This window comes from Phaethon aethereus, assembly GCF_964289735.1.
Source record: "Phaethon aethereus genome assembly, chromosome: 3".
NCBI lineage: Eukaryota > Metazoa > Chordata > Aves > Phaethontiformes > Phaethontidae > Phaethon > Phaethon aethereus.
Genome location: NC_138576.1, coordinates 62,016,209 through 62,035,680, shown reverse-complemented (window position 1 = coordinate 62,035,680; position 19,472 = coordinate 62,016,209). Strand labels below are relative to the sequence as shown.

General features: G+C 40.4%; 1 protein-coding gene across 2 annotated transcripts in view; it reads left to right on the top strand.

Annotated features, from left to right (window-relative positions):
• Positions 1-19,472, top strand: part of PTPRK (protein tyrosine phosphatase receptor type K) — a gene marked incomplete at its 3' end in the record, with an annotated part of 414,479 nt that overhangs the window by 197,066 nt on the left and 197,941 nt on the right. For both annotated transcript variants that reach the window (XM_081997619.1, XM_081997618.1), the window contains exon 6: positions 6,373-6,547. In XM_081997619.1, the coding sequence (XP_081853745.1) occupies positions 6,373-6,547 (175 nt within the window). The remainder of the gene's footprint in view (positions 1-6,372; positions 6,548-19,472) is intronic.

Below are 19,472 nucleotides of genomic sequence, written 5' to 3'. Positions count from 1 at the left end.
TCGCGGAGGCCACCTGCGGCGCCGGCGCCTGGGGCTCCTCCTGACCGGCTGGGGTGGGAGTTTGGTCACTGTGCAGTCCCGGCAGTATTTCCGCAGCCAGCCGGTGCCTTAAACCCATAGAAGTCAGACACCTGAAATTAAGATGATGTTTATAACAAACATATATTGTTGTAAATCCCTCGACCTATGAGTCTTGTCTGCTAGGGCGTGCAATCGGGTTGCCTCCTCTTCAGCGGCGCGGCGTGCGGTAGGTAGCCCAATACCCCAGGCTCTAGTTTCCTCACATAGTTGCAGGACTTAATGATTTACCGAACAATAAGAGCACTGGTATACTTGGCTGTTCTTAGAAAAGGGTAAAATCGTTTGCTGAGGAGTGTTGTTGGTCTTTGGTAATGGGGGTTTTTTGCAAATTTTTTCCTTCATTGTCATTTCCGAAATAATCAGATTTTTTTTTTCCAAGCTGCAGGATGAATACTGTAGTTCAGTATGCACTCCTCAAGGTGATATAGATCTTCAATCACTGTGTCCAGAATTTGTATTTATGTGAATTATGTTTGGGTTTTTTTGGGGGAAAAAAAAAAATAAATCAACAACACTGCATTCAAGAACTATAGCTTTCTGAAAAGCTTCTATATTACTTTTTTTTTTTTTATTTAGGTTTTTGTGTCATGTGTTAGATTAGGTTCAAAATAAGAGGGTTTAAAATGTCCAGAGAAGGCACCCGTCATTTTTGTTTGTGTAGTGGAATGGCCAGGGACACTGTAGTATGAATTTTGCTATTTTGCCTCTGGTGGATTTTATTATAATAAAATAAATTAGGATTGCCACCTCTGAAGAGCCAGATGGCTCTCAATTAGATTATTTCATGAGAACCTTTGCTTTCTTCAGTAGGAGGTTCAGTTCAGTGCGGTGTGAGAGAAATTGAGCTACTTCAAAGTGTACAGGTTTGAGTAACAGCAGTGCATGTAACAAACTCGTTTAAGTAATCATGGATTTTTCTGTAGTGTAGTGCAGTGTGCAGGATGAAACTTGGCTTGTCACATGCATTCAAGATCATCAGTATGTGTTTGCATGGGAAAAGCTGTGTTGCTTTTCCTGCTAATAAATGAATGCATAGTTTGTTGGAAGGTAGGATCTTAGTCTGGTTTGCTGTGGATGTAGGGAGACCAGCAAGCTACAACAGGTTGCAGTAATTTCCTACTAAAAAAGGTTTAACTCTATGCTTTCTCTTAAAAATCAATCAAAAGAAAATTGCTACTTCACCTTTTCAAAAAAGAAGATAGGGCTATCTAGTCATATTATTTAAGCTACAGTTCCAATTCTTGTTCTGCTTGAAAAAATGATTTCTTAGGCTTAAATCATGTATTTGTAAATAAAACGGAGTGGAAAAAAATCTCACTTTTTCAGTCATTTGCTCTTTTTTGGGTGGGGAAAAACTAAGATTTTATTTATCATTTCTTATGATGAATAGGTGTCATGCTTTATTATGTTTCTGGTCTGTTTAATAAGCTTTATTTCCCAAGAATATATACTGAGACATTTGTGTAAAATAAAAAATAAAAGAATAATAAAAAAATTTTTAGAAAGGTAGATTTTTCTCCATTTGGAAATGGTTTCCTAAATGCTGTAAAAGCATGTGCTGTGTGTGCCAAAAAGTGCCAGACAGCTACATGTAAGTAAAATTTTAAAAGTATAGTCTGTTGTTTATTTAGTGTTGTTTATTCCCCTCATGTAGTTTTATTTTTCAAAAACGTCTTTCGATAGAGATCACGCGTTATTGCTGGCATCCAGACTGTCCACATTCAACCCTTTTCCCTCTTGCAAAAAATGACATTTCCGCCGTTACACACTGAGTAAAACCAAGAAGGTTTTGGAGCACGTGATCTACAAATTCACTCTCCGTCGGGGCGGCAGAGGTGTGATTCCCCGGGATGCTGGGCGCATCCTTCCAGCCCTTCTGCTCTCCGGTGATGTTTCGATTGCACCTTCGGGGACCGAGCTGCTTGGACAAACCCTCAGCTTATGCCCTGCTCCCCGCACGGATCCTGCCCTCTCCTCCGCTCCCCGTGGCTGCACGGTGAATCCAGTCACGAGCTAATCCGTCGGGTGATGATAATACATGGGGAGGGAGTATGTTTTCCAGGAAGGCTTATTTTCATTCCGGGTCAGTTTTGAGCACGAGCACAGGCGTGACGGCAAGGAGGGAGCGAGCCGGGGCCAGCTGGAGCGGGCGCTGCTGCCAGCGTACGTATGTGTCGCTGCAGCCAAAGTGTTGACATCTTCTGATCTCTGGAGGCATCCTGACATCCAGCCGAGAGCCTGAGAAGGCAACCAGAGTTGACTGTAGTTATTAGCCGTGGAGCGGACTTACTTTAAGGTGTTTACGCTAAGAAAGGGACGGGGATGTGTAAGGTTGAGCTGTCCAGGCTGATAAAAATCACTAGTATGAAAAAAACAGTTCAGGAAAATTTAGAGGGAACATCACTTCAGAAAGTTATGTTATCTTATTGCTGCTTAAACAAAAAAAAACAAACCCCAACATTTTTCAGCCTGAAAAGTTGAGTGAGAAATGCAGAGAAGTTTGAAATTTATATTAGAAAATTAGAAATGAACCTAAATTCTACCAGTTAAACAAGGCATTGGGGTTTACATGCTTCTGGTTCCATTCAGGTTCTGGAAGATCCACTACGATTTCATTTCATGTTTATTAAATGCTTGATTTCTTTCATGAGATGGAAGAGAGGAATTTGATGCTAATTGTTAATTTGTCTATGATTGTTTTTTAAGCTGCATAGACTTTACTGTTGACTTTGTTTAAAATGTAGATGATCTCATTTCATTGCCTGGAAAAAAAAAAAATTAAAATCATGTTCCTATCAAATTAAAAATAACCATGAAGTCACAGAGACTTATTTAAGGTGATAATTTTAAATGCCTGAAATGCCAGAATTAAGGAGGTTTTTCCACATGCTTATATTTCTTTTAATCAAGTGTTTATAGAGCATAGTTCTTTGTGGAAGCCTGGAGTTATTTTCACAAAAGGAGAACTACTGCCTGGTGGTGACCTCTCCTAAATGAGCAATTCAGGGTTATCAAATCAGACAGCAAGGGACTGGAGGAACGAAGGATCGCACAGGGTACAGCCATTACCTATTAGTATAACTCCACATTAATTTTAAATTGAATTTTTAAAACCCAATTGAGCAGCATTTTCAAGCTCTGTTCAGTGTGAGCAGGACATAAATTGAAATAGTATGTACCAGGAACCCTCTAATAAGCAGAGAGCACTGCTGCCTTTCTTTCCTCTCCTTTAAAATCAGTAGTAATGCCCTGACATTGAAAAGAATAATTTAATTAAGAGATCGTGGCAGTGCATCTGAACTCTGACTGGCTAATGGTTTACCAGTAGAAGGGATGCGTGCTGCAGTGAATGCAGGGTATTTTCTTTAACATTCATTTTTGAGTGAGAACTCTCTTCTGTTTGAACTTTTCATCATTTTAATGACGGAAAAATATGTTAATGGATAAGCTGTACATGAAGATAGACTTTGAAGTTGTAATTGTGCAGTTGGATTCCCGAGAAACAAATCCTAATACAGAGAAATTTGAGCAACTACTCTAAGCCCTGTAAGATAAAGTGGTAGGAAATCACTGATGTAAATAGAAAAGAAAATCCTAGGTTTTGTTGTTGGAGTAGAACTGTAAAGCTTGTTAAATTTCATTTTGATTAATTGCTCTGAAAGTGCATTAATATTTCATTTTAAGTAGGAGCCCAATTCACTTTGTTTCTCAACATAAAGCATGCAGATGAGCTTAAGTAAGCAAGTTCTGAGCTTCAGAGGGTAATTAGTTTACACGGCAAGCTTGGATGTGCTTCTCTGCTGTAGACTGAGCACTTGGCAGCCAACTTTAAAGCACTGGACTTCTTGAAGGGAGTTCTTCATTGTAGAAAACTCTCTTTAACATTTATTTTTCCCTTCATAGCACAGCAAGAATGACTGCATTACATGGGTTACCTGTCAAGTCCGCCGTCATATAATTTTGAACAGTATGCCTTCAGTTTATGATATGCTGCTCGGTCGTTTTAACAGTTCTGTGGCCAGTTTGCATGTAGCGGGGAGCTTGGCTTCCCTTGGCTGGCCGTGGCGCGGCCACGAGAGCACGCGCTGTGGGAGGGCACGGACAAGCACAAGAGGAAGAAAGTACCGTGAGGTTTGTTTAGTTTGGTTACTTCAAGGCACCATATCCAAGTTTTATATGAAGTTATACATTCCAGAGAGTTCAAGCCTCTGGTCAAAACTGAGAGAGACGGGAGGAAAGTAGCTTGAAAATCCTGCTTTCGGATTTAGCTTTTGCTGTCAGGAGACGCCAGCTAACTGGAGGGGGAGGTGCACCTCCCACGAAATAATTTTACTGTAGCTTAAGCAGCACCGAGATAAAGCCTTGAACATCACCCCTCATTTTGTGTGATACTGGAATTTAATCATTTCGTTGATCCCCCAAGTTCAATAAAGCCTGTCATTCGTAGGAGTCCTTGCAGGCGTCGGCAGACTTCCTTAATTCTTCTTACCAGGAGGCAGATACTGGCAGAGCTGCGGAGGGAGCCGGTGCCTGCCGCAGGGCGACGGGGCTGCGCTGCGGCAGATCCGGGTTTCCAAGCGTCCGGCCTCCCTTGGCTTTGCCCTGTGAACGCCCCTTCGGAGCATCCGAGGGATAAGCAAGGCCGCTGGCGGTTGCAGGCTGGTGCTCGGGGAGGAGCAGTGCGAGCACCTTCTGCAAGCGCCTCACGTGCCCTCTACTCTTGGAGGTCTGTTCTCGCTCTTCGCATCACACTGTACTTTCTGGTCCGGCCCCGCAGGCTGAGCTTACCCCTGGGCAGCGGCTCCTTGCTGGGGAAGAGGGGTGGCTGGTGGTGTTACACCACCAAACCCACTGGTTTGGTGTAAATGAGTGTTTTCACCAAGGCTTGCAGTGAAGCGTGGGAAGGGCGCTTTGGCTGCTGCAAGAAAGATGGCAGAAACTAAGATTCATCTCTTTAAACACACTAAGTAGTTAAAACGAACACTCGTTACAGTGAATTTACAGCAGTGCTGAACCCCTGGCTAATCCGCAAAACTCTTCAGCGAGTGACAAACCCGTGCTAAGATCACACAAGGCCGATGTAAAACGAGGTGTTTGAGCATTACGAAGTGCTCCTGCCCAGGACAGGAGGCAGGCCAATGTACGCATGCGGCATTAACTCGTTTCCTTTTTCTCCCCTTTCTGTTTTTGCCGCAGGCTTTCGGGTTATTAAATTTTGTGGCTCAGCAGTGCTGCTGCTTGTGTTAGAAAGCTCGGAGTTTAAGACCTCAATGAAGTTCCCCAATCCAGGGGTTGATTAGAGCTAAAAATGTCTGTGGAGGTCACGTTCTGCAGAGCAGGCGATGCAGTTACGAAGAAATGATGATGTCTTTCTGGTGACTGAGCAAAGCTCAGTGCTCAGAAACTCTATCCTGGTCGGGGAATGACATGTGGGTGATCCATGGGAGAGAGCAGGAACATCGTTTGTTCACTTTGTGCATGTTTCTGTTGGGTTTTTTTAACGTGAACGTTTGGTGGATGGTCTGTTCTTCGATTAAAACAAAAATTGAGTATTTAATATGAATGGAAATAAGGAAAAAGGGTCACAAAAGATCTCAAACTGTTTCTACTTTACTGACCTCTCACCCTGCCCTGCAGCTCCAGACGGATTAAGTTTTTCAGTGATTTGCGGTATCTATGATTTTTTTTTTTTTCAGAACTCTTTAAGCTCCTTCCTTTAAATGAGATATACATCATTCCTCTTTTAGCAGCTTCCCTCCCTCCCCTTTAGATAGGAGGTACTTAGTATAACAAAGGTACAATTTTAGAAGGTATTGAATTTGGGCAGATAAAAGGGAACATTAAAAAGGAAACACTGGCTGGTTGCTGAAAAAGAGCTGTTGAAAACCTATGAAATCCCTCAATGCCAAGTTTGTTTAAATTTCTTACAATACACCCAGTGTATCTGTTATAATCTTATTTCAAGTTGAATGAATTTTCTTAGTAGTTAGCTGCTACTGATGGGCTCTCCTGTGGCTCCAGCTGTGAAGCAATGGCAGTTCAGTATGTCCTGGTCGTGTTTCGTGGCAGTGCGAAAGCCTCGTGGTGCTTTTCACCCCCAAACTTGATTCTGAAATGCTTTTCAGTACTGCTCGTCTCTTGGTGGGACTTCAGCACTGAGCTGTTCTACCATGGAAATGCAGCACGGGGTGAATGCTTTTGGTGCTTTTATGTACTCCTTGTATGATGATCGTGATAAATGTCTTTTGTATTCTTACGAGATAATTCTGCCTTGGTTTCTTTTATTTTCAGAGGAGAAATGGAGAAGATATCCCAGTTGCTCAGACTAAAAATATCAATCACAGAAGATTTGCTGCTACCTTTAAGTTGCAAGAGGTGACAAAAACCGACCAGGATTTATACCGCTGTGTGACTCAGTCAGAGAGAGGTTCGGGAGTGTCAAATTTTGCTCAACTTATTGTTCGAGGTAAAGTTTTCATTGCTTTCATTTTATCCATGTAAATGTTTTTAATACCAGTGCTTTCTACTTAAACCTTTTATTTAGCCTACAGATGCCTCGATCTGAAATGGTCATACAGAGATAGCCCTACGAGGCTTCTGTAATAGTCATAAAATGAAAGACATTGTCATAAAATAATACATTGTTTTGTTACTTGGAAGACAGGTATATAAAAACAATTGTAAACTTTCACCTACCAAGGATGAGCGCATTATGGTGATGTTCTATGATGATTTCCAACCGTGAAGTAGGAGGAAGAAAATCAAAAACTTGGGTTTTTTTTCTTCTTGCAATACTTTCCTGTTGCAATTCATTCGGAAGCCTGCTGGGGTGCAAACATAGCTTGTGTGTGGTGACATTGGGTTGGTGATTTATTTATGCATTTTGTCTTCTGGAAGCATGTTTTCTGGCTGGCAAAGGATATGGTTGAATACAGGGGTACTGTTTTCATTTCCAAAAGTCGCTTGCTGTTTGGCCTGGGATAGGCTGTGAAGTCTCTCCTTACCTAATTGTGTCACCTGCAAAATTGCCCATCTCACTCTTAGTTGTGATGAGGCTTAATGTTTTTGAAGTGGGGAAAAAGAAGCAGTGTACAAAATCTGCCTGTGATCCTGTTGCCTGGTGCGGGGGCAGCTTTGGCCAGGTAAGTGCAGGGGTCGGACGCGTGACGGGCTCTCGCTTGACCTGTTGGTCCAGCAATCGGCTGTTTGGTCGGTCGGCATCTGGAAATCAGCCACTGCGTCTGGAGACAGGACAAGGAAAGCAAGTTTGTCCTCAGCTTGTAGAAATAAAAGTAGCGTAGGAAAGGCTCTAAGATATTTGGTATCTGGCATTTACTGCCAGGGGTCTTTTCCCTGGGAGACCAGTTGATTGAGGTCAGCTTGATTTTATGCCTTCTATATAACATCAATAAAAATGGGCTTTGCTGACCATATGAGGATTAGGACAATATGTTAACAGCTTTTTTTATTCTGTAGAGATGCCTTTTGTCTAGCAAAGTAGAAGATGGTCTTCATCCTAATACAATGAATCATTACAGAATTAAAACAGACTTTCTGTTTTGCTGTTAGAAAGGCAGGGCAAATGGATGTATTTATCCAATAAATGAAGTTTTCTATTTTTTTCTATTATAATAGAGCAATAAAAATGGTGTTTAAACCACTATTTCTCTCAAAAAATGAGAGGACAATATCAAACCTCATAGTACTCTCTTTTTCAATGCAGCATATTTTTCTGCTGAGAAGCTTGGGTCATTTGGTAGAGAGTACCATCACTATGGCTTAAAACATAAACTTGATATCTAGCTATGTATACAACAGCTATATAAGTTTCGTATTTTAAGGTTAATTTTACTTTTTGTGTGCTTTTTGCATTGGAAGTCTAAGAATTTTAACTTATCTTTTTAAAAATCATATATATAAAAAGAAAAATAACATAAAAAGATTAATATTCTAAAAACATTTTCATCTATTTGACATCATGGTAGAAGAAAACGATTTATGTTTTATAGTAGGATTTATTGTTTGCTGTTATATTTGAAAAGCAATATACAGTAATATGTTTTCTTGTTTGTCTGGATAACCACTAAATAAATCTTGTTAGCCAAAAAAGCATACCCTTAGGGTTCAGCTACCCTGGTGTTAAAACTGTACTGAAAATTAACCATAATGACAGGTCCTATATCTCAGTGGCACTTTAAAGCTGACATCCTGCTACATGGATACAAAAGATGATAATTTTAAAGGAAATTTTTGGGCCACTGATACGAATTGCCGTTAATAAGAGCTGGCATAGTATTGCCCATTGTCAAAGATGACCCAGGGGGAAGAGTTTATTAGTGCATTTCCTTCTAAACTGGAAGTGACAGGGCATGCTTGGGGCCTTTTTGTTGCTGTTTGTAACAAATGAAAATTTCACTGCAGAATTCTCATGCTGAAGCGTATTGATCTGTGTGTTCTCACAGCCAGAGGAGGGGAAAAACTGATGAAATACAATTTACTTTGTCATGGCTTTAGTATAGCTTCCAGATTATTTTGAGTAATGATAAGGTCTTTGGTTTGTAGAAGCCAAACTTTATTGACAACACTGGTTATTAGAAAGCGAAGGATGAGGAACAGGAGTTGTTGCCCAGTAACTCAGAATCTGGGTGTTAAGATACATGGCCGAGATCCTTACATTCTCCATGTCTGTACAGACATGTGGTACCATAATATAGGTGTAGAGGAATCTGATACTTTTCTAATGGGCAGCCCAGTCTTGGTAACGAAAACTTCCAGTTATATAACATACATCACGTTGAAACATCATTATTTCATTTTGAGCTTTAACAGAAGAAGTACTTTCAGTGAAGTTCTAAACTTTATTGCAAATGTAGTTACCTGGGAGAGACGGTATACATTTAAAGACCTTGAAAAGGATAACTTAATTACTCTGATTAATTTTTTGAAGAAAAATCAGACTAGGATAGGATTTGTAATTCAATTATGACATTTTACCAACAGTAGTTCCAGTCAATGATTTAATGTTTCACCTTTTACTTAGAGCTGGTCTTCAGTTCCTAGCTCAGTGGCTGCATTGTATTGATCTTTTTACACGGTTTCTATGGCATTGCTGTCATTCTTGGATACATGTAGAAGGAGCTCTCCCTTTTCTCTTGCTTTTACAGGAAGCTTGGTACTGTCGTTACTGTTAGTTGGCTTATCCTCCTGAATAAGTTCATCTGATTAATCATCTTTTTATATTTTCCCTTGATGGCTGGTAAATTGGCAGTTTCTGGGAAGGTAATTTCTTGTAGTCTTCGGGATTTTCTGCACTGGAACTTAATGCTGGGAGGAACAGTAGCTATGATATGTAAGCAAGAGTGAGCAAGACGATGCTGACAGTTTCTTTGGTTTTGCTTGTTTCTTACTTGCTTTGAGAACAAGTGTATCATGCTCTCAACGTCTTTCTGCTCCTTTTGCTACTTAACATGGAATTGTAGAAATTAAGTGCCCGAAGACATCATCTATGCCCTGGCTCCTGTATATGTGATATGTACAATTGTGTAGACTTCCCAAGTTACAGTACTAAATGTACTGATTGTCAATCAGTAAAGAACTTTGCCCTGTAACCAGTTCTTTTACTGTGTCATTGTTCAGAGCTCTTAAAAACTTAATGGAATATTTGTCTGAAGATGGCAATATTTATCAGAAAAGTGATCTTGTGCATCAGGAAATGAGGTAGTTTTCAACATAGAAGTTGTGATCAACTTCTTGGTTGACCTGGCATGTTAGAAGTGTCTGTCAGGAAGGGGTGAAGCTGGTGTTACATTCTTATGTGGCTTGTTAGCAAAACTTTGTAAAATAAACCAAATTTAGTTTGTCCCTGTTTGTAATGTCTTACACTCAGGCAGTCCTGCAGGGACCATGAATAAAATCACCATAGTCTTCGGCTGCAGTGTACCTGGAAGATCCACATGAGTGATAAGTCTTTAATTTTTTTTTTTAATGAAACAGCAATTTGTTGCTCTGATTGTCCAAAAAAAAAAAAAAAAAAAAGGCAGCAAACCACCCTCTCAGATGGTATGAATACGAATTACATTTTATATAAAGTACTTGAATGCTTTCCCAAGTTTGTTTGCCTTTAAAGTAGCTACACATTGTTAGCAGACTAATTGTACAAAAATTAATATTATGCTATTAAATACTGCAAAATCAGCAGGAAGTGTGGTGCGTTTTATTTTGTGGAGTGGATCTTACATAGATTAGTTGGAAGAAAATGTAGGTTAATGTTAAAGGTAGGGAAGAAAAATCAGGGAGGAAAAAAACTCAAAATGTATAAATCAACTGTAATGTTTGTTAATAATCTGTGAATACTGAGAAGTTTCTAAGTTTTATTTGAGTCATAGATTATAACTTTTTTTTTATGTTTTTACTAGGTGAATGTAGTTTTTCTTTTCAACACTTCTTCATCCAACCCAAACAGCTCTTTTATGGTGGGGTTGAAGCAAGGGGAGGCCAACACCTTGATTTATAGTTCCAATATGAAATTGTCTTCATGTCCCTGATAAATCCAAGTTAGCAATAGAAAAAACAGGCAGTTTTCCTGCACGTGTTTTCCTCTACTGTCTTCTCACTGTTCTTCCCAGAAATCACAAGTTCTGACTGTGATACAAACTGACCTGTTTGTATACAGAGTCTATTAATATGAAATCAGCTATTTTGTGTCTTGCATTTGCTTTGGCATGGCAAGCAGTCTCTCCTCTCAGTCATTAGGTTCCGGTTTTGGCGGGGTTGTGATGATAATCTTCTGTTTCCCTTACAGGACTTAGTTTGTCATCAGGAGCAGTTCTTATTATGTAAGTAAGTCTGTCAGTGATATTTCTGCCTTTCTTGTCTGAAATCTCTTTTGGGATTTTATATAGGAAAGCCAGCAATTTTGCTGGTTCCTGGTGATGCCAGAACACTGTGAAGATGGAGTTTCCCCCTGGCAAGTACTTCTCAGAGCATTATTTTTTTCTCTTAAAAGAAAACTATGAAGTGTTTCCATTTGAGGAAGTTGTGGATCAAAATTTACTTTCCAGCTTTCACTAGTACTTGTTTTGTCTGGGGAAAAAGATGAAATCTCTGGACTTGCTCCTGATGTGTGTCCTTAATTTGCTACCTGGTTTATTTGTTCAGTATAACAGCAGACTTAAAAATATGCCAAGGAGAGCACTAGGTGGTAGGTAGAAGTAAATGCATCAGGTAGTCTGAATATATACACCCTGCTTGCAAATAGGCTAACTTTTTTTCTACCAGTTTTACAAAATGACCCATATCTCTGTCGCCTCCAGTATTAAGTTCTCTGTCTGATGAATAGTAGACTATTTTTTTGCACCTTTGGTAATACCACCCACCATCACAAATGTTAGACAAATCAGGTTGTTAGTGATATTTTGTAATGTGTTCAGAAATTCAGTCTCCAGGAGACGGTGGTGATATGTAATAGGGCTTTGCAACTGTGTCTTTGAAGAGTCTTGAGGTGGGTCTTTGGGTGTGTGTTTCTCTCAATTCACTGAATTTCAGAGCAGAGGGGAAACCGGGGAGAGAGATTCCACAGTCCAAGCTGTTCAAATTTTGTTATCTTGACTAAGTGCCCCTTTGAACTGTTGCCAGTCTTCTGTAGGAGCATGCAAACATTTTAGTTGCGAGTCGGAAGACCCATGTGGCTGCTATGCTTGCTTCATAAGGTGCATTCCTGGAGTACCGATATTAATACTGTTTCTCTCTTGGACCCTCGGCCCACCTTTAAAACTGCTTTATATTCCAAGTTTTCCCATTAGCTGAAGCCTAATTTTCTCATGGTTGTATCCCTGTAGCAAGAGCAGATGACAATGTCTTAATGACTTTGCAGCACTTTGAAAATTAATGAAACAATTTTTGTGAAAGTTTTTTAAACCTCACTAATAAAACACAAGTTGTATTTTGGGTGTATATTTAGGTATAAGCATCCTTCAAGAGAGTCCAGGAACCAATTAACTTGATCTTTTTGTGAGATCCTCTGGTTTTAATTTCTCTACCATATTAAGATCTTATCCTTCTTAAATAGGTTTAACACGGGAATCTTCCTATTTTCAATCCTCTGTTTCTTACAGCAGGTAAAGAGGGGTAGTCACCCTGCAGTCAAATCCTGCCTCCTTTACATAAGAAGAATGAAACAAGAATATAGGAAAATACCTCAGTAAGTCTACGTGTTCATAATTAATAAATTGAGACAGATAGGAGTCCCAAGTTCTTCATACATCTGCCATACCAGAAAGAGTAGCAGCCTCATTTTCTCCTCAGGCAACTCTTCCATGCAAGTAACTCTGCTTGTCTCCTTTGCTAAGGCAACATTTGTCTCTGGTTTATGAAATTAATAGGTGCATTGCTCCTTTTCTTTAGAAAGTGCAGGAAAGTTGCTTTTCCTGGAGAAGCAGAAGAAAATAGTTTGGGGTGTTTTTCCCCTTTGGATATTGATACACATTGGTGAGAATTCCCCTGAGCCTTCTCTTCTCCAGGCTGACCAGTCCCAGCTCTCTCAGCCATTCCTTGTAGAAGATATGCTCCAGTCCCTTCATCATCGTTGGATATCCCTTCACTGGACTGTCTCCAGTATGTCCACGTCTCTCTTATATTGAGGAGCTCATCACTGGACCCAGCACTTCAGGTGTGGCCTCATCAGTGCTGGATAGAAGGATCACTTTCCTTGACCTGCTGGCAGTACTTGTGTAATGCAGCCCAGGGTACCATTAGCCTTTTTTTGTACCATGGGGGCACATTGATGGCTCACGTTCAACTTTGTGTCCACCAGGACCTCTAGGTCTTTTTCTGCCAAGCTGTTTTCAGCTGGGTGGCCCCCCAGCATATGATAGTGCCTGGGGTTGTTCTTCCCCAGGTGCAGGACTTTGCATTTACCCTTGCTGAACTTTGAGGCTTTTGTCAAACCATTTCTACAGCCTGTAGAGGTCCCTCTGGATGGCAGCGTGACCCACTGGCGTTATCAGTCGCTCCTCTCAGTTTGGTGTCATCAGCGAACTTGCTGAGGGTGACTCTGCCCCATCATCCAGATCATTAGTGGACATGTTAAACATGAAATTCTGCAATGTTTTGTAGCAGTCAGTTTGTTTACTTCTTTTTCAAGGGAGAAGCAAAGTGCTTCCATTTTGAAGTCTTTTCACGTGTATATGACTTTTTTAAAGTTTGTGTGGTATTATCACTAAAAGTAAAACCTTGTATTCTTGACAAAGATTAGTCTCCTATTTGGTGTGATGCTTAGCTGATTGCTTCATTGCAGTGTTGACTTAGTTTGGGTGGAGTGTGTTTCTATCTCCTTATAAACCCCTTGAAGTCTTTTTAATGTGAACCGTTGCTTTGTTGTAGTTCTGTGATTTGTTCTTCAGGAAGATCTGAAACATGTAAGGTAAAGCACGTGTTTTGCTTTTATCTCGTAAGACGTGAGTTTTGTACTTCTTGATGTAGCCTAATATTCTCATTAGGCAAAAGCTAGCCTTTTCAGTGCTGATACACATCATCTTACTGCATTCCCTGAACTTCAAGGTGACTGATCTGGATCAGAGCAAAAGCCAAAGTCCTGTAGCCCTGTGCCCTGCCTGTGGTTGGTCTCAGTAGAGGACATTTGGGGAAGAATATCAGAGAAGAGCATATTTAAAAATGTCCCTTGTTTGCATAGGAGTTTACCTTCCCAGGGATCTGTGGTTCAGGCATCTTTTAAGTAAGGGGCAGTACTGTTTCAGCTTGGACATCAGTGTTATGCCTTAGTTTCCCATTCAGGGAGAAGATATGTGAGAGCAGAAGGGCAAAGTACAGAGGCACAGAGAGAATACTGCTCACCTCAACTTGTTTCTTCTTGAAAGTATATTGTTTGGTCTACATGTGAAGGCACAGAGCCTATCAAAAGAGTTTATCAGATACTAGCAAAATACAAAAGTAATGGCTACATCGAAGAAGAGGTGGCCATGCAAGGTGATTGAGCTGATATGAGGTGGTTTTCTTCAATCTTTATTTTTATTACGTCCTTTCCTGACCAATCAAACTCAATCCTGTTATCACTCACAGGTAGGAATGGATAATGTATAACTTCTTGTGTCAAAGCATAGATTTATAACTTATGTAGAGTTTTGCATAACTGCTAAATATCTTTAGATAAGCATCATAGTTAACTTTAAAAACACCTATTAAAAAATAACCATGCAGGAACAAAATTAGATTCATGGTTAACTAATTAACTAATTTGGTGCAAGGGACATGGTCTATTTACAGTGTTCATTGCCTGGTGTATGCTCTTTCCTGACATCTGTGGTAGATGCCAATGCTGTGTGGCTCCTTGGCTCATTAAGTCCAAGCAGCCAGCTGTTCCTGTTGTGTTTCCTCCAAGGCTTCATCCCACCTGTATGGAGAGCACATGGGATAGCAAACCCTGTAGAAGTCCTTTTGTCTTCTCTCTCCTCCACTCACTTCTCAGTAGAAACTATGATGGGAACTCTCTTCCCACAGGCTCTGGGTAGAAACTAGCAGGACAGAGGAGAAAAAAAAGAGGAGGAGGAAGGCTGGGGATGCTGGTAATGAGATCAATGTCTATGTGACTATTTTTATTTCTGAGTTTTATTACTTTTATATATCCGAAGCTCATACATTTCTAGGCATCCAATCACTTTTAGAACTACAAATAGTTTTCTTGTGTCTTTCTTAATTATTAGGTGTGACACTATTTTGTGTGCCATTACGCGTGAAACTATTTAATGTGCCACTAGGCATAACACTATTTTAGGTCCAGGAATGAACATTAATGAATGAACATAGCGGGCCTGACTGGTTTTCTGAAGGTCGTCTTCAACCACATACAGAAATGTTCAGACAGGAATGTGCTTTCAAAGCTAATTTCCCGGTTGTCCCCACTTCCCTCCGTTTCCATCAGAACAAGGGAACTACCCTTCTTTCAGAGGGAAGTAAACCAAAAGGTAGGCACATTAATGCTTTCCAGTTGCCAATAGGCACTTGGTAAAGACTAAAGCTCATCCCAGGCAAAACTACCTGAAATGCACACAGAGGGGTCGCTGGGTCCTCAGCACCAACAGCTTCACTCTACAGGTCTGCTGTCCCACACTGCTTGCTAGCAAGATCTTAGGGAAATTCCATCAGCTGATGAAGCACTTTTTTTTTTTTTTTTTCCCCCTCCATGAAGATTAACCCAGGAGAAGAACTTTTGGAGTTAGGTTTGTAAACACGATCCTTCTTGCCATCTGGAGGAGAAATGTCCATGCTGGCCATAGAGGGAGCAGCGCAGAGACAGGGAGTGCTGGGCCTGGGCAGGGCTTTAAGGGATCACTGGCTTTAGCATTCGGGTGAAATGTCAGAGAAAGGGCAGCTGTTGGCGGGGTGGGGGCTTCTCGCTCCTCTCCCCGCTCCTCTCCCGTGCCCCTGGCCGTGCACAGTCCCTCTCCTCCCCTCTGCTCTAGGGCTGTTGCTTCCATGGGCTGGTTCAACAAACGAAATGGGCATCGAGCTGCTCCCTCTCAGCCTGGCTGGGACACCTCTGCCTTGCTGGGGAGTGCAGTCAGCTCACCAGAGCTGGCCCAAGGGCCCGGAGCGGGGAGGAGGGCAGGACAAGGGCCCCCGCCTGCTTGCCAGGCAACAGGCTGCTACTTGTTCTCGGTCTTGTGGAGACCTTGCCATGAGTCTGGCAGTAAAACAAATACAGCTGTAGAGTCAGTCAAAATCAGTGGAAGCCCATAAAGTGAAGTAGTGACCTGAGATGAACTTGGCCAGGCGGCTCACAGTTGCAGAGGAGTTAGCTCTGTGCCAGCAGGCTTAGTGCCGGCTTTAGGTAATGTTCCTCTGGGGTCTTCTGCCTCTGTGCCAGACCAGGCATTATCAGCCCCCTTACAGGCAGCCTAAGCTGGGTATCACCTGCTCTGCCTAATCCAGCAAAGCCAAGACATGATGCAGCTTCGCTCAGCCCGGTTCAAAATTGTGTTGCCGGTGATACCCCAGATGTGGCGTTAATGATGGTTGCGTGAGCCTGGTCTTGGCGTTTAGGTGTTGTCCTATGCCTCTGGCATTTTCCCATGTGCCTCCTTATTGACAAAGTACATAGATGAATTCAAACAGCAAATAAAGCATTTGGGAAATTAAAATGTAATCATTCTGAATAGTGGGATCCCTGTTTACCTTGAGACTTGATGGGAGGCAGTGCAAAGGAAAGGAAGAGGCGAGGAAAAAGCTCTTGGCAGGTGTCACTCCAGGGAGGAAATAAGGGAGTTTCGTTGTTTCTGTGTTTTATCCAAGTACAATGATATGAAGATCATTTGCAGTAAAATGATTTTTCTCGTCTTAATTAGAGATGTCACCAGACTGCCCCACCACGTCAGTGCCGTATTTCACTTGGATAATTTCCCTTCCAGTATCTGCTCTATCTCTACGTTTATTTAAATCAAATGTTTTGTTTGAATACTGCAACTCAGGGTGGTCTGTCTCAGTTTAAATGCCACTGACGTTAGCAGGGAGGTTAAGTAAATATTTTCTTAAGGGTAGACAAAGTTCCCTTACCTGCCATCATTTTCCAGTTTGGGGGAGGGGAAAACCCCGCTAGGTTTGACTTCTCTGTGTATTGTGCAGGGTTGTTAAAAAGTGTGCCGATGAGTAGATGCATGGTAATGATGAAAAGGAGTGCATTTGGAATTCAACATAGACGGCAGAAAATGCAGGATGTCAGAGAAGCCATATATTAAAGGGAATTTGAATTGGAAACTGAATCCCAACCTGCCACTGGGGGCATTTTGATCATTTTGATTTATTAAACTTTTATAACAGCATTCAGATGCAGCTGAATTAAAACGCTTAGTCTTGGGTGGTTTATGGTACACAAGTCATCATGCTAGTGAAGTCTTGCCGTGATCAATGTAGAGTTAATCTAAGTTCCTTTTTGAATGCAGGTGCACCTGTGTGCTTTACTATGTATTTAAAAATCTAACAGTGTTCTAATACTGAATCACTTAACAAAAATACGAAGTGAAGCCACCTCTGACATTAATTTTCAGCTGCATTTGAGTGAATCTTGCTATTAAATTGTAGATGAACTGCAGGGATACAAACTGCATATATTCCTATACCAATTTTATATATTGATAAATATGCATGCGTTATAAAATAGGTAGCTATGGAAATATAGGAGTATTTCCTTGGAAATGGGTCATATTCCTAAAGGCATAAGACGCTTGCATTGTAGTACTGTTCTGACCATCATAGTCTTACTGAGCACCGTCTCCACAATAAAAAGAAATCAATTACTATTAGAGTGGCACTGCGGGTTAAAGGCATTACAGGTTCACACTCAGTTTTGCAGCAGGGAGATGATACTTAGCTGCAAATGGGGAATGATGCAAAAGATGGATGAGACAGAGTTCAAGGAGCAGTAATGTGAGGGTCCGGCACTATCATTCGAAGCTGTCTTGGAGACATGATAGATGATTCGGTGGCAAGAAGTAATAATACCAGATGATGAGAGATTCATCTCCAGATCTTGAGCCTACTGCATGCTGTCTATGTGTTGGCGTTCTAGTGCCATAATGATTCCTGATGTGTTATGAAGAGCTAAATTACTGTACTTAAGCAACTAAACTGGTATGTTGAATTTAGCAACCCAGATTTTTTGGCAGCTGCTAGAAAAGCAAGTAGCATATCAAACGCTCCTGCACATTGTAAACTTAATTACCGTATATTTATGCATAGTACTTGTTGACAGGATCTTGTAAGCTATGCTAATATGGTAGGTAATTTGTTACCTCCAGAAATCACTTTCCATGTGCCTTCTGATCATTATCAGGAAACATGATAAATGATCTAGCCCATGAGGTGTAAATGAAAATGAAATGGATAATTGGATTCTATGTCTAAATTGAGGCTAGAATGGTTGTTGCAATTATAATGGAATTTATCTCATTAAAAATATGCTTTGCAATGTACGAGTGACCTTTAATCACATTGGTTGGGGAATTATTTGAGGATAATTTTAAAGAGATTAAAAAAAAATTTACTCAGAATAGTTTGTGTAGGTTTTTTTCTGTCCTAAAGAGTTTTAAATATTTGTCTGTTCAATAATTTATATGGCAGGATTATCCTGCAGTGTTAACTACTGGAAGATAGTATATTAGAATTATATAGAAAATGGTGAGAAACATATCTGCTGCTCCTGAAGAAGAGTGAAGCTTAGCTATGTGCAGAAAGGAAGATTTCTTCATGCTGAGATGCAGTGTTGAATTTGGATTTGCTGGTTTGCTAGAGAGCTTGTCATTGAGACTGATATGGAACTGCAAACAGCCATGTCTTGGAGAAGATTTAAGGAGTGTTATAAGGAAAATTAATGTGTTTCTCTCCTCTGTTCCCCATATTGCTAATGGCAGAGTTTGTGCCCTACATCCTCAAAGAGGAAGGACGATGCTCTTGTGTTGGGACTGAAGCTTGAATTTTCAGCTTTTCCCTAAACTTTGTGTGATTTTTTTATTATTATTTTTTACTTTTTTTAAACTGCCTTGTGTCAAGGACCTCATCTGTAACATTTCATTTAGTTATTCTGCATCCCTTTTTCTTGGCCATTTAACTTTTAAAACTTGCAGTGTATCTTGTACTGCCAAACTTTTTGAGTTTGCCATCCCAGTTGATGTCTATACATGGTAATAAGTGCAATTTTTCACTTTCTGGATTCTTACTAGTAAATGAAAGAGAAAATTTCCATTCGTGAACTTTTGGTCTAAACAGAGACAAACCTTAGTGTGAACAACGTTAGAAAAAAATGAGAGTACCTTCTTGGGAAACAAAAATTGCCTAGAACTGACTTATATCGGAACCTTACAGCCTAATAAAAATGATGAGTAGGGATGGTAGGGAAAAATCTCCCAACAGTCAACTTACATGCATTACCTTTATCCTCCAAGAAAGGAGGATTTAAGTACAAAATATATTCTTAACCAATGTGATCTGAAAGGCTTACACATTGCATGGTGTTGGTTCAAGGCGTATAAAATGGGATCAACATCCGATGAGGAGTTCTAGTATTATTAAGAATGAGAGTCTTAACTTTGTGTGAATTAATTTGAATAAATAAGTTAACAGTAAAAATGCTTTGCTCAATTTAGAGTTTTTATTTAGACTATTCCCCAAATAAATAGATTATAACTTAATTTAAGCTTTATTTGAAATTGCCAAGCACCTTATAAGATAATTTCTGTAACTTAGTGGAATGTTTTATTCAAATTCTTGAGTATTTATATTAGCTTTTTGCTCCTTCTGTCTGTGTTGTGGTAGATCACAAAAGTCATATGGACCTGTACCAGTTTGTGGACAAAAGAATACTACAAAATGTGAATGCTATACGT